Source organism: Odocoileus virginianus, chromosome 23 (genome assembly GCF_023699985.2).
Source record: "Odocoileus virginianus isolate 20LAN1187 ecotype Illinois chromosome 23, Ovbor_1.2, whole genome shotgun sequence".
Classification (NCBI taxonomy): Eukaryota; Metazoa; Chordata; class Mammalia; order Artiodactyla; family Cervidae; genus Odocoileus; species Odocoileus virginianus.
The window spans coordinates 8,077,717-8,091,743 of record NC_069696.1 but is presented as its reverse complement, the minus strand read 5'-3'; the positions used below and the strand labels follow the sequence as shown (position 1 = coordinate 8,091,743).

The window sequence follows — 14,027 nt, the reverse complement described above, 5'->3', positions numbered from 1 at the left end:
GTGTCTGTAGTGGATGCTATGGTGTTTCCCAGATTCCCGCTTCAAAATCAAGGCACTTGTTCCCTCAGCTGCTGGGAGAGCTGGCGCCCAAGGGGGTCTTGGCTGATTTCTCTTCAAACTCCCCCAAACTGAGGAAAACCTCTCTGCCTAAAGTCCTGCCCCATCCCTGAGAGAACCTACTTTCAATGACTTGTGGACATGGGCCAGCCACCTTGCTTCAAGGCAGGACAACTATGAAGAGCTGTTCCAGCCCCAGAGCTCCCAGGAGGATTGGCCAAGACCTCTGTCGCAAATCCATTGCAGTCCAGTTTTTCCCCTGGCCCAGGCCTGTCTCCCTCCCTACTCTAAATGTGGTTTCTGAGAGTGCTTCCTAATGAATCCCTCTCACACAGATCTGAGTCTCAAAGTCTGTTTCCTGGGAACTCAACCTGCAGCAGTGACTTTGCCTCGAGGTTTAGGATATAGGACAAAGATATGTACATAAATGAAGAAAGAATTATAAAGCAAAATGTTAACAATTGGTGGCTCTGGATGAGAATTCTTTGTACTATTCTTGCATCTTTTGTATCAGTCTGTTCCATGATATTAAAATTGTTAAGGTTCCAAACTCATGATACTCTTAATCACCATGAGGCTTTGAAACCTTATCAGCTGTTCATTTTCTATGATTAATGCACTTGTTCATTTTTAAAAGTTAATTTTGGGGGCTTCCCTGGTAGTCCAGTGGTTAAGAACCTGCCTTGTGATGCAAAGGACACAGGTTCAATCCCTGGTCCAGGAAGATCCCACAAGCCAAGGAGTAACTTAGCCCATGAGCCACAACTACTGAGGCTCCGCACTGCAACTACTGAAGCCTTCACAGCTGCAGCCTGCGCTCTGCAACGAGAGAGGCCAGAGCGCTGCATCAAAGATTAGCCCTCGCTCACCACAGCTGGAGAAAGCCCGAGAGCAGCAACAAAAACCCACCACCCCCAAAACGCTAATAATAACTAAATACATATTTTTTAAAGTTAATTTTGTTAGGTAAGTGACTTAGTTTACTTCAATTAGACCTGAAAGGACACTATTAATATATAGCCAAAATGTCTGTTAGATGCTAAATAATACATAGAACGATTTGCGCACTCACGGAGCGTTTCAGCTCCAAAATGCACAGTGGCGTTCTTAATGTCTGATCGTTTGAACGTCAGTTTGATATCTTATCTGAGAAGTATCACAAGCTTCACCAGTTCTGCTTTGTGGTATTATCTCAGTGATACAGGCTCAATGAGATCTGTAACTTCTCTCTCGATCGTTTCTGCCTGAGTATCTACAGCCTTGGTATCTAAGTGCTCATCTTTGAATGACTCAATAGCATCACTTCCTGCAGCATCTTCACTTTTTCCTTTGAGGTTTCTCATTCACATACTGGTCCTCCTTGGCTGTGACTTCACAGTCTCAGTTGATAAATAGCTTGTGATATACCAGGTACTTCAGGAGCTAAATGTGTGTTGTGTATTCTCTCCCTCTACTTGATTGTGAAAACCCAGAAAGCAATGTTGTGTAATCCCCTAATTTAATTAAACACACTTCACTGGCAATGTTGTGCTGAGACTAAAAAAAAAAATTTCTAAATGGATTTCTGTAGACTCACTATATTCTGCCTGCCTTCTTGCCCCATAAGATTATCTAATATACATGCAAGGAGTGTGTCAAGGCTGTATTTTGTCATGCTGCTTATTTAACTTACATGCAGAGTACATCATGTGAAATACTGGGCTGGAAGACACAAAAGCTGAAATCAAAATTGCCAGGAGAAAATATCAACAATCTCAGATATGCAAATGATATCACTCTAATGGCAGAAAGTGAAGACGAACTAAAGAGTCTCTTGATGAAAGTGAAGGAGGAGAGTGAAAAAGCTGGCTTAAAACTCAATGTTCAAAAAACGAAGATCGTAGCATATGATCTCATCACTTCATGGGAAATAGATGTGGGAAAAGTGGAAACAGTGACAGATTTTATTTTCTTGGGCTCCAAAATCACTGTGGAGGGTGAATGCAGCCACAAAATTAAAAGACGCTTGCTCCTTGGAAGAAAACTTAGGACAAACTTAGACAGCATATTAAAAAACAGAAATATTCCTTTGCCAACGAAGTCTGTACAGTCAAAGCTATGGTTTTTAAAGTAGTCATGTACAGATGTGAGAGCTGGACCATAAAGAAGGCTGAGTGCCACCAAAGAATTGATGCTTTCAAATTGTGGTGATGGAGAAGACTTTTGAGAGTCCCCTGAACTGCTTGCTAGGAGATCAAAGGAAATCAACCTTGAATATTCACTGGAAGGCCTGATGTTGAAGCTAAAGCTCCAATACTTTGGCCACCTGATACAAAGAGCCAACTCATTGGAAAAGACCCTGATGCTGGGATAGTTTGAGGGCAAGAGGAGAAGGGAGCGACTTAGGATGAGATGGTTGGATGACATCACTGACTCAATGGATAGGAGTTTGAGCAAACTCAGGAGACAGTGAAGGACAGGAAAGCCTGGCGTGCTACAGTCAGTGGGATTGCAAAGAGTTGGTCATGACTGAGCAACTGAACCTCAGCAACTTCTGGGATGTCTAAAACTTAAATCCATATCATTTCAAGGATAAGTTGCTGAATGCTCCAAGAGTGATAATATAGTCCTTCATTAAATCACTTGAAAGTACATAGATGATCTAAACCCCAAATTACTGCTGTTTGCCAGGATTAGTTATAGAATCTCCAAGTCCAAAATAAGCTCATTTTAATTATTAATTTTTGGCTAAAGTTATAAGAAAATGAAAAGTTAGAGCCATAAATGCAAAATTTGTGTTCTTCAGCATCTTTGGCTTATACCATACTTGCTCCTTTTCTATGTAGTTCCTTCTGCTTGGAATCATTTCTCCTCTGTATTTATCAGAATCCTAGTTGCCCTTCAAAGCCTTGTTCAAGTTTTCCTTCCAGTTTGAGGTTCTTTCTGATTACTCTGGGGCACACTGATTATTTTTTTCCTTCTAATATCTATTCATTGTTGTTGTTCAGTCCCTAAGTCATGTCTGACTCTTTGTGATCTCATGAACTGCAGCACACCAGACTTCTCCGTCCTTCACTATCTATCCCTGAGTTTGCTCAAAGTAATGTCCACTGAGTCAGTGCTGCCATCCAGCCATCTCATCCTCTGTTGTTCCCTTCTCCTCTTGCCCTCAATCTTTCCCAGCATCAGGGTCTTTTCCAATGAAAGTTATTTTAAGAAAGTTTGGCCTGTAATTGTTTTCCTCTAACTATTTCCTATACATCTGTATTTTAGACTTACTTCACTAGTCAGTCTATAAACATTTTGAAGGCAAAAATCAGGCTATTTTTCTTGTATAACTCAAAGTGATTTTGAAAAATTATATACCTCCTTAAACATTTTTAATTGACATGTGAAATTTTGTCTTAAGTATAGTAAATGCAAAGGGTAGAATTCAAAATATTGACTTTAAAGACAAGAAAAGAAAACAATCAAAAGTGTTTCATGAGTTTTTTAAGAGCATCTTAAGGAATATAGATACTATTGTGATTGATATCTGTAATCCTTCATTTAAAAAATGCATGGTCTTCTTTAATTGTTAGAAATTTTGTATCATTCTCTTTTCTCCTTGAAGTCATATTTCTATTTCACATCTCACAGAATTTTTCCTAACAGAAAGTATGCTTATGCTTGAAAGTCTTCTCTACGTGAAATATGTATATAAATTGCAATTAGTTTTCCAAATTGTCTGCGACCAGAGACTTTAAGTGGAAAAATATTCCCTTTAGATTGACTTAGCATTGTAATTATTTTTAGTACACAATTGATCAAAAACACATAAATGTATTATACATTTTTATAAATACTTATTAAACATAAAGAATAAAATTTTATTGGAAGGACATTTTTTTTATGAACTACATGAAACTGTTCATTTACCCACATGAGAATATTACTTATTGCTTGAAATAAACAAGGTTCAATGTAAATTCTGTTTCTGTTTTACATTTTCATAGATGTAAATGCTGAGATTTGTTCACATAAAATTGTCAGTGGGAATAGAAGGTATTTTATTATAGCAGTGTCAATCAATTCTATGATTTCTTTCCAAGTAATATGCCCAGAATTATACAATGATTTATTATAAAAATGTTTTCCATCACTTGTCAACATGATTAGGTCTTTCTTCATTGTCGAAAGCAAAGGATTGGAAACAGCCTACTTAGGAAAAGTCTTGTTAAACAGTCACTGGGAGCAATTTATGTTCTCAATTTCTGGGAATAATACCAAAAAACATTTGCTAAAATGTATCAAATGTCTATTAATTATACTGGTTACACATTAAGTTAACCCAGTACACTCAGAATGTGTGGGAAAAATAAAAACACTAATTGCAGTGTACCTGTCAACACAAACGTTTTTGAAAAATGATTTTTTTGTGTGTCATATGCTTTAAGTGAATTTTCATCAAGTCTTCAGAACTGCAGGTTTGTTTCATTCAATTACTGGAAAATATTGATCATATTTACCTAGTTTACAAAGCTGGTCCTCATTGTCAAAGAACCAGTCGAATCAGATTTAAACTTCCTTTCAGAAAAACATTTCACTTTATTTATTTAAGTACACATGGGAACAGCCATCTCTCTGGTTGTATTGACACTGTCAGAGCTAAGGCGCAAAGGCTTGCCCCAGTGTGTTCCGCTGGTGGGGCTTCCTCTAGGGCTTCTCTCGTAGCTCGATCAGTAAAGATTCTGCCTGCAACGCAGGAGATCCAGGTTTGGTCCCTGGGTCAGGAAGATCCTCTGGAGAAGGAAATGGGAAGCCACCCCAGTATTCTTGCCTGGAGAACCCTATGGCCAGAGGAGCCTGGCAGGCTCCAGTCCATGGGGTCGCATGAGTTGGACTAAAGCACCGCCACTACAAAGGCTTGCCCTAAGTGTTTTTCACAGGCGGAATAAGGTGCTTCTACCCTCTGTGCTTCCTTTGCTCTTCTCTTCTGGGACTCTTCCCCAGGAATGATGCCTTCTTTGACAGTACCAGGGGGATGGGAAGCACAAAGACACTGTCTTGCTTCTCCATATTGTGATATATCTGAGTACCTCACATCCTGGTGTGGCCCAAAAGGCCTGTTACCTATGCCATGCTTTCTGAGAGAAAGAAATATGTGTAAGACAGGACAAACTTTGAAGCTGTACTTCAGGTTTTTCATGCCTTGAATAAAAGAAGCTTCCCCACACCAATCTTTTTTACTGTTGTTTAGTGCCTCAGAGATTCTTATGCTTGTAGCTGAAGGGAAGATGCTCCATAATTAGATGGGTACAGAAAATGTCTTTCTTTGTAAAGTGAGAGAAAATTGATTATGAAAGGAGGAGGAAAAGAACTAGCCAGATGCTTCTACATAGTTGCATTCTCAGGCAGGTCAATTCTTGGTAAGAATATATACAGAACTTGTGGATCTGAAAGTTACATCCTTTAAAGCTGTCTATGCCCACCTATCCCTTGGGAAGTCTTTAAATACCCCCAGAAGTGTGTATACTACTTTGAAGATAGATTTCTTAGACTTTTTGTGGTGCCCAATAACATGCTGGAATATAGTTGATTCAATACTTTCATTTACATAGTAATTAACATAGGAAAGAAAGTGATATTGACTACAAAAATCATTAAATTCAGCAAATATATATAAACAAAAATAGCTTATCTTCACTGGCATATTCTTTTTCTTTAAATTTTTCAAATAAAAAATTTGTTTAAAGTTTCTTTTTCTCAAATCTATATATTTCTGATTACTTTTGCCTAGAACACATGAAATTCACACCACAATAATAACGTTCTTTTAAATATTAATTAAAATAATGATAGATGTCACTCCTGCCTTGCTAGAATTTCATTTGAGTAATTTTCACATTTTCAAACTCTATTTTCTGTATTATACCTTATTTTTAAAAATATGACTCAAATAATAAAACTGTAAAATAGAATCATTGATGGGAAAAAGGGCTAGAATTGAAGTTATATTTTTAAAATCTTTCCAAACTTGTCAGTTATGACAAAGGGATGTACTAAATGATTAATGCTCATTGGTTACCACTGGCACATGATGTTTTGTAGACAAAATGGATCGTCAGAAGTGATTAACTGAAAAATTGTGAGCTAATGTGAAAACATGACTACTTTTTTGTCAAAGTAAAATCTTAGCTTTATGTTGTTGACAGAAAACACTTCCAAGGCAGGACAGAAACAAGAACAGTGTCAAGACATTGAGGTGCCCAGTGAAACTGTCTTGTCCCAGAAAACACTACCCATCAAGATTAATGCCTGGAAATCGACAGAGGTGAGTCATCACAGTAGTTTCCTATTGCTGCTCTAACAAATTCTCAGAAGCTTAGTGCCTTAAATCAACACAAAAGTAGCATTTGACAGTCCTGTAGGTTAGAAGTCTGACCCAGGGATCGCTGGCCTAGAATCAAGGTGTCTACAGGGCTGCATTTCTTTCTGGAGCCCTGAGGGAAAAATTTTGTTTTCTTTCTTTTTCGAGCTTCAGGGAAGAGAAGCTATCTTCTTTTAACTTTGCTTTTGATACCTTCTGTTATTCAAAGTTTTATTAATAAAGTTTTCCTTTATATTTTGTGCCTTGAAAAATCTTAAGAAAAAATTTTTTTATCCTAATATGAGAAAAGTCTCTTATTTTTTCTTCTAAATGTCCAAATATTTATGCCCTCTGTGAAAGTAAAAGTTGCTCAGTTGTGTCTGACTCTTTGTGACTTCCATGGACTATATAGTCCATGGAATTCTCTAGGCCAGAATACTGGAGTGGGTAGCCTTTCCCTTCCCCAGGGGATCTTCCCAACGCAGGGATCAAACCCAGATCTCCTGCCTTGCAGGCGGATTGTTTACCACCTGAGCCACAAGGGAAGCACTTTATGCCCTCTAGAATTTTACTATACAGTGTTAAGATAGGGGTTTTATCTTATTTGCACCCGCTGTGGGTAAGCAAAGGCTTCTCAGGTGGCTCTCTGGTAAAGAACCCGCCTGTCAATGCAGGAGACACTGTTTGATCCCTGGGTCAGGAAGATCCTCTGGAGAAGGAAATGGCAACCCACTTCAGTATTCTTGCCTGGAAAATCCCATGGACAGAGGAAGTTGGCTGGCTACAGTCCATGGGGCTGCAAGGACTCAGACATGACTAAGCAACAGAGCATGCACTCATGGGTAAGCAATATTTAATTTAACAAACAGTCCATCTTCCTCTATTCATGTAAACATTTTTTATTGTGAAATAATTATAGACTTATAGGATGTTGCAGAAATAGTACAGAGGCCCAGGTACACTTCACTCAGCTTTCTAGCAACAGTTTTAAATTTTAGTGAAGTCCAGGTTACCAATTTTTTACTTTACAGATCATGCTTTTGCTGTTGTATCTTAGAACTCTTTGTCTATCCCAAGATCATGGAGGTTTTCTCCTGTTTTCTTCTAAAAGGTTTATAGTTTCATGTTTTACATTTAGATCTCTGATCTGTTTTGATTTAATTTTTGTGTAAGGTGTGAAGTATAGCTGAGATTTTAAAAAAAAACTTTTTTCCTCTACTGATATCCAATTGTTTCAACACAATTGTTGAAAAGTCTGAAATTTTACTGTCAGTGTTGAAGTGTATATTTTCCTTATCTCTCTTCTTTGTCACCCTGTGAGACTCTCCAGTGGACCGTCTCTCACCTCTATTTAGTTCTGAGACAGTTATCTCTGGTTCAAATGTTTCCTACTGTATATTTTTATTTTTCTCTTTCTTGAGCTCTTCTTATCTGAATATTAGTAATTCTATTTCTACCTTCATATCTCTTCAGTTTTCTTTATAGACTCTATTTAATGTTTTCGTTTTTCTTCATCTAGAATTTCTCAACTTGATCTTCCAGTTTGATATTTTTTCGCAGCAAATCCATTCTACTGTTTATCCTGACTGTGTTCTCTGTTCCCATGTTCTGTTTTTACATTTGATATTTAATGTTTCTATTTCATTCTTTTTATTGTGTTTGTTCCTGTTGCATATTGCTTATCCCTTTCCATATTTATTTTAGTTTGTATATTAACTTTAAGTTCTTGGTCCATCTTTTCTAATATCTATACTTTGACAAAACCTGTGATTCAGTTTTTTTTAAGTAGTTTTGGTCCTCAGATGACTGTTTACCCCTCGAGATCATGGCTGCTTTGTCTGGGACTGCTAGAGGTCAGACCTTAGTCCATGTCAGCTCTGTCAGCTTAAGTGAGAGGGGGAGAAATGGACTGCAGGGTGGAGAGCACGTCCTTCCCCTCCCTCTCCCTCCAAGAATACCTCGTTCTGAGGATCAATGCCTCGTATTAGGTCTTTATCCTTTGCACCCCAAGAAGCAGCTTTAGAGGGAGGCACTCCTTTAGTGGTAAACCACCTCCCCCAGGGGCTTGGAAGAGGAAAGGTGAAGAAGTGTCTTCTCAAGCTGTCTGCTCAGTCCCACTGATTGTTCTCACCTGCTCAGGGCTTCCGCACTCAATGGAGGCCCTCCCTTCAGAGGACAGCCCCTTTTTTCGCTCATGTTAGACATATTCCAGATCCAGTCTCTAGACCAAGAGATACTGTGGCTCAGTTGCTGGTGAAGTTTAGTCTGTGTCCTCTCGAAACCGCTTGTATAATACTTTGAGAAGCCAGAGTCTAAGGCCGTGACTGATGCCAGATTAATTATTTCAGGTTCCTTGGTAAGTAGGGGAACCCAGTGCCCAGGCATCATTTCAAGCAGTCAGCCCATGTTCAGCATTCCTATCCTCAGTGATCATTTTAAATCTGTATTTTCTCCTCTGGAACTGACCTTCTGGTTTTCTCTCTCTCTTTTTTTTTGCACTCAAAGATCCACAGCTTCAACCTCCTCACTGTCATCTGTTTGTATTCATGCTCTCATCTGTGAAGATGTTCATCTTGTCCTTTAGCATGATGGTGCCTTTAATTCTCACACTTGTCTCTTTTCTCTTTCATTGCTATGTGTTTAGGAGAACACATATCCCTGCAGTATGTGCAAGTAGAACCATTTTGACTAGAAATCTGTTCCACTCAAGACCCTATGAAATTATCTCATTCATTCGTTTTTCTGTTTTAGGTGTTTCTCCTACTAGAAAGAAAGCTCCATTTCTAGAGCTTTGGAGGCTTTTCTAGTCTCTTAGGAGACATTCAATGTTAGTGCCCTTCCCCTCTTTTCCTGTGATAGAGGCTTGTTTGGCCTCCTGCTCTGAGTCCTTCATTCAGGGTTTTGCCGAAGGTCTTATGAGGGGGCTTGGAACTATTTCCTAGTCTTCTGTTCCCAGCCTTTTCCCCCAGCCACTAGGTATTAGATTTACCTGGTTTTCTAGTAGCTCAGAAAAGTGCATACGATTAAAATTTCGCTGTATCTTAATTGCAAAATAGCCCACAGATTGAAAATCTGTATATTATTTTCAAAGTTTGAGGTTATGTCAAAATGATTTTAAAATTTGAGATCAGTTTATTTGCTGCTGCTGGCTTTTAAGGGAGAGAATAGACTTGAATAATCTTATATGCTATGGAGTCTCACAAAGACATAAAATGTCACCTGCTGGGTTTTTTTTTTTTTAATATCAGTCTTTAAATTCTCATCATTATTGTTTTTTCTTTAGAGGAATCCACTGTAATTTACTTACATCATTTCACATCTTATATCCATGAGCAGAAAATGGTGCCCATCTCTTGAGGTTTAAAGCTAGATTTTCCTTTTTCAAAGCATGACTATGTCAGAACACTCTTCCATCATCCCATTGACAAACATTGCTGTTATTACTGTAAAAATACTTGATGCAATCCAACATGTCCTCTTCAGTAATCTTCTCTTGTTAGCAGAAGACAAAACCTACCAAAACGAATAGTAAATCTAATTGTTGTTGCCAAATGTACTGCATCTACATTAAAATTCTCATGTTCTTAATACAGAATGAGAAAGAAATGATATTGTTGATTGCTTAGGCAGAATGAGGGGTACTTAAAAAATCTTTTAAAAACTTTTAATAGCAACTTCTTTACTCTCTTTCTACAAATGCAAAAATGATCTAAAAGCAGTAAGTAAAATTCTGAACTGAATAGGACTTCCAAAACCGAGTAGTACTTGCCTCTGATACTTTCAAAACTAGGGAAAGCCTTTAAATTTATGACACTTAGACATGGATGAGTTCTGTCTCTGCATACTGTTCAGAATTTTTATTATTAAATTTGCTAATTAGTAAGGCTTTTTGTAGCCTTTCACCAGCTCCAAAAGACCTTTCTCTTTTCCTACTTGAGAAGATCCAGCAATGAGGTTATGATTTTTTTGGGTCTCAGTTGTTTCCATAGCAACAGTTAGGGATGCTATAAATTGGTTCACACAAAATTAAAGCTGACCAAAGCCTTCAGTGTAGTTCTGAGTTACTAAATCGCTAGTGACAGAAGATAAATGTTTATTTCTTACTGCCTCTGTTTATTATTTATTAAGTGAAGAGTAAACAATTTTTATTCTTGGGTCTATTAACATATCATTTATGATATTTGCAAAAATTCGAACATATCAAAACTGTTAGAGAAATGAACATTATACTTACTCTAATTATGTTAATTCATCCTCCTTTTACCTCTTTTTTGCATCTTTGCTTTGTGCTTAAAAGTCATTTGTTTCCATTTTTATATTTTTACTCTTTTTAAATTAGAAAATACTGAGAAAAGTTTAGACAATATAAAAGGGTGAGGATTTATGTATCTTATGTTGTATTCTTGATGTATAAATTAATCTTTCTTTATTTAACCCATCCCTGTTGGTAATCATTTTGGGATTTTTTTAATGTTTTTGTCTATTAAAAGCAGTGTTGCAATAACAACCTTGTACATACATTTTTATGATGCTGTCCCAAAAGTGGAATTGCTGAAAGGTTATATTTATTTTTAGTTTTGAAAAGTACTGCCAAATTGTCCTCGCAAAAGTTGCACCACTTTATATCCACCAAAAGTGTATCCACTCATCTTTGTATATACTATTATCAAATTTCTACATCTTTGTCAATCTAAGAGGTAGAAAAATCTTGTTTAAATTTGTTTTATCTTAAGTGTAAGTTTGAACAACTTACCACGTGTTTATTGGGCTTTGTGTTTCTTTTTATTTTATTAATTAATTCATGTCTTTTGCCCATTTTTCCACTTGGTTTCTATCTTTTTCTTTATCAGTTACTAGAGCTATCTGTCTGTTAAATATTTAGCCCATTACCTGGTCCTTTATCTAATCATTTTTAGCTTTTCACTTGATTTTTAAAAACTTATTTATTTTTAATTGGAGGATAATAGCTTTACAATGTTGTGTTGGCTTCTGCCATACATCAACATGAACCAGCCACAGGTCTACACATGTCCCCTGCCTCTTGAGCCTCCCTCCCGCCTCCCACCCCATTCTACACCTCTACATTGTCACAGAGTACCGGATTTGAGCTCTCTGCATCATACAGCAAATTCTCACTAGCTCTCTATTTTACATATGGTAAAATGTGGACCATAAATAAAGCTGAGCGCTAAAGAATTGATGCTTTTGAACTGTGGTGTTGGAGAAGACTCTTGAGAGTCCCTTGGACTGCAAGGAGATCCAGCCAGTCCATCCTAAAGGAGATCAGTCCTGAATATTCATTGGAAGGACTAACGCTGAAGCTGAAACAATATCTTGGTCACCTGATGTGAAGAATTGACTCATTTGAAAAGACCCTGATGCTGGGAAAGAGTGAAGGCAGGAGGAGAAGGGGATGACAGAGGAGGAGATGGTTGGATGGCATCACTGACTCAATGCACATGAATTTGAGTAAACTCTGGGAGTTGGTGATGGACAGGGAAGCCTGGTGTGCTGGAGTCCGTGGGGTCACAAAGAGTCGGACACGACTGAGAGACTGGACTGAACTGAATGTATGTGTTTCAGTGCTGCTCTCTCAATTCATCCCGTCCTCTTCTCATTGTGTTTACAAGTTTGTTCACTATGTCTGCATTTCCACTGCTGCCCTGCATGTAGGTTCATCAGTACCATTTTTCTAGGTTCCATATACATGTGTTAATATACAATATTTGTTTTTTCTTTCTGTCTTATTTCACTTTGTATAATAAGGCTCTAGGTTCATCCACCTCATTAGAACTGACTCAAATGCATTCTTTCTTATGGCTGAGTAATATTCCAATGTATATATGTACAACTTCTTTATCCTTATCCATATATCTGTCAATGGAAATCTACCATGCTACCATGTTCTAGCTATTGTAAATAGTGCTGTGATGAACATTGGGATATAAGTGTCTTTTTCAATTATTGTTTCCTCAGGGTATATGCCCAGTAGTGGAACTGCTGGGTCATATGGTAGTTTTATTCCTAGTTTTTTAAGGAATCTCCATACTGTTCTCCATAGTGGTGTTATCAATTTGCATTCCCACCAACAATGCAAGAGTTTCCCTTTTCTCCACAGCCACTCCAGCATTTATTGTTTGTAGATTTTTTGATAATGGCCCTTCTGACTGGTGTGAGGTGATACCTCATTATAGTTTTGATTTGCTTTTATCTAATAATGAGTGATGTTGACCATCTTTTCATGTGTTTATTGGCCATCTGTATGTCTTCTTTGGGGAAATGTCTGTTTAGGTCTTTGCCCTGTTTTTCACTGGGCTATTTGTTTTCCTGATGTTGAGCTGTATGAGCTGCTTGTATTAATGTGTTCTGTAGATTAATCCTTTGTCATTCATTTGATTTTTTTACTTTATTTATGGCTTTTTTTTTTGCCTTTGTAAAAGAAAAACACATTATCCATCGCCCCACCCCCCACCCATGTTTTGCCTGCTACCACATTCCACTTCTAATATCAGAGACATGGGTTTTCTATACTTCAGGCAATTCTCTGACACCAGCTGGATGTCCTACAATTTAATTTATTTCTGATGCTTTCTCCTGGAGACAGCATCAGATCCCACAGGCTAAGGACTCAGTCCACAACACTTCCCTCTCCCCGCCTCTGCTTCAGAGACCAATTGCAGGTCCCAGGCTGTCACCTATACTTTTGGCTGACCGCTATAAATCCATGTCCCAGGGATTCCTTCCTGAGGTTCGATCATTTGCTAAAACAGCTTTAGCAGTATTTGCTTACATAGTCAGGGAAACAGTTACATATACTGGTTTATCATATAATAAAGAATATATAAAGAACACAAATGAACAGGCAGATGAAGAAATATGTAAGCTGAGACTGAAAAATGCGCCCCAAACCATTTTGTGTGCGGGAGCTTCTGTAGCCACGGAACTGGGTGTACCGATCTCCCAGTGTGCAGTTGTGTTTACCAGCCCAGAAGTTCTTTGTACTATGTACTTAGGATTTTTAGTGGAAGCTTCATCATATAAGCATGATTGATCGTTAACTGAATCTCTAACCCACCTCTCTTCTTGGGAGGTTAGGGCTGAAAGTTTCAAGTTTCTAACCATGGCTTGAGCTTTCTCATGGCCAGTCCCCATCTTGAAGCCTTGAGGAACCCACCAAGAGTCACTTCATTAGAACAGAAGATACTCCTATCACCCAGGAAATTCCAAGGGTTTTGGGAGCTCTGTGCCAGGAACTGTGGTTGTTGTTGGTGGTGGTTGTTGTTTAGTTGCTAAGTCATGTCTGACTCTGTGACCCCACAGACTATAGAGATATACAGGGAAATCTCTGTAGCTTTCTCTCAACTTTGCTATGAACCTAAAACTGATCTTAAAAATAGTCTCTTGAATAAAAAACTGAGGTGACATTTTATAAAGTCTTAGACTAGAGAAAGTATTTCTAGAAATAACTTCATATCTAGATGCCATTAAATAGAGGAGAATTTGACTACATACATACATAATTAAAATTAGACTTCTGTAAGACTGTGATATTGTGATCATAGTAAGAAATACACATTTGGTCTTTGTCCATGGGTCCTGAATTTCCCAGGTGGTACAGTGGTAAAGAATCCACCTGCCAGTG

The 14,027-nt window shown here is 37.9% G+C and overlaps 1 protein-coding gene across 3 annotated transcripts in view; it reads left to right on the top strand.

Moving 5' to 3' along the window:
* ENTHD1 (ENTH domain containing 1) overlaps positions 1 to 14,027 on the top strand; it is an 87,517-nt gene that overhangs the window by 29,758 nt on the left and 43,732 nt on the right. For all 3 annotated transcript variants that reach the window (XM_070453366.1, XM_070453365.1, XM_070453364.1), the window contains exon 4: positions 6,231 to 6,349. In XM_070453366.1, coding sequence (XP_070309467.1) covers positions 6,231 to 6,349 — 119 coding nt within the window. The remainder of the gene's footprint in view (positions 1 to 6,230; positions 6,350 to 14,027) is intronic.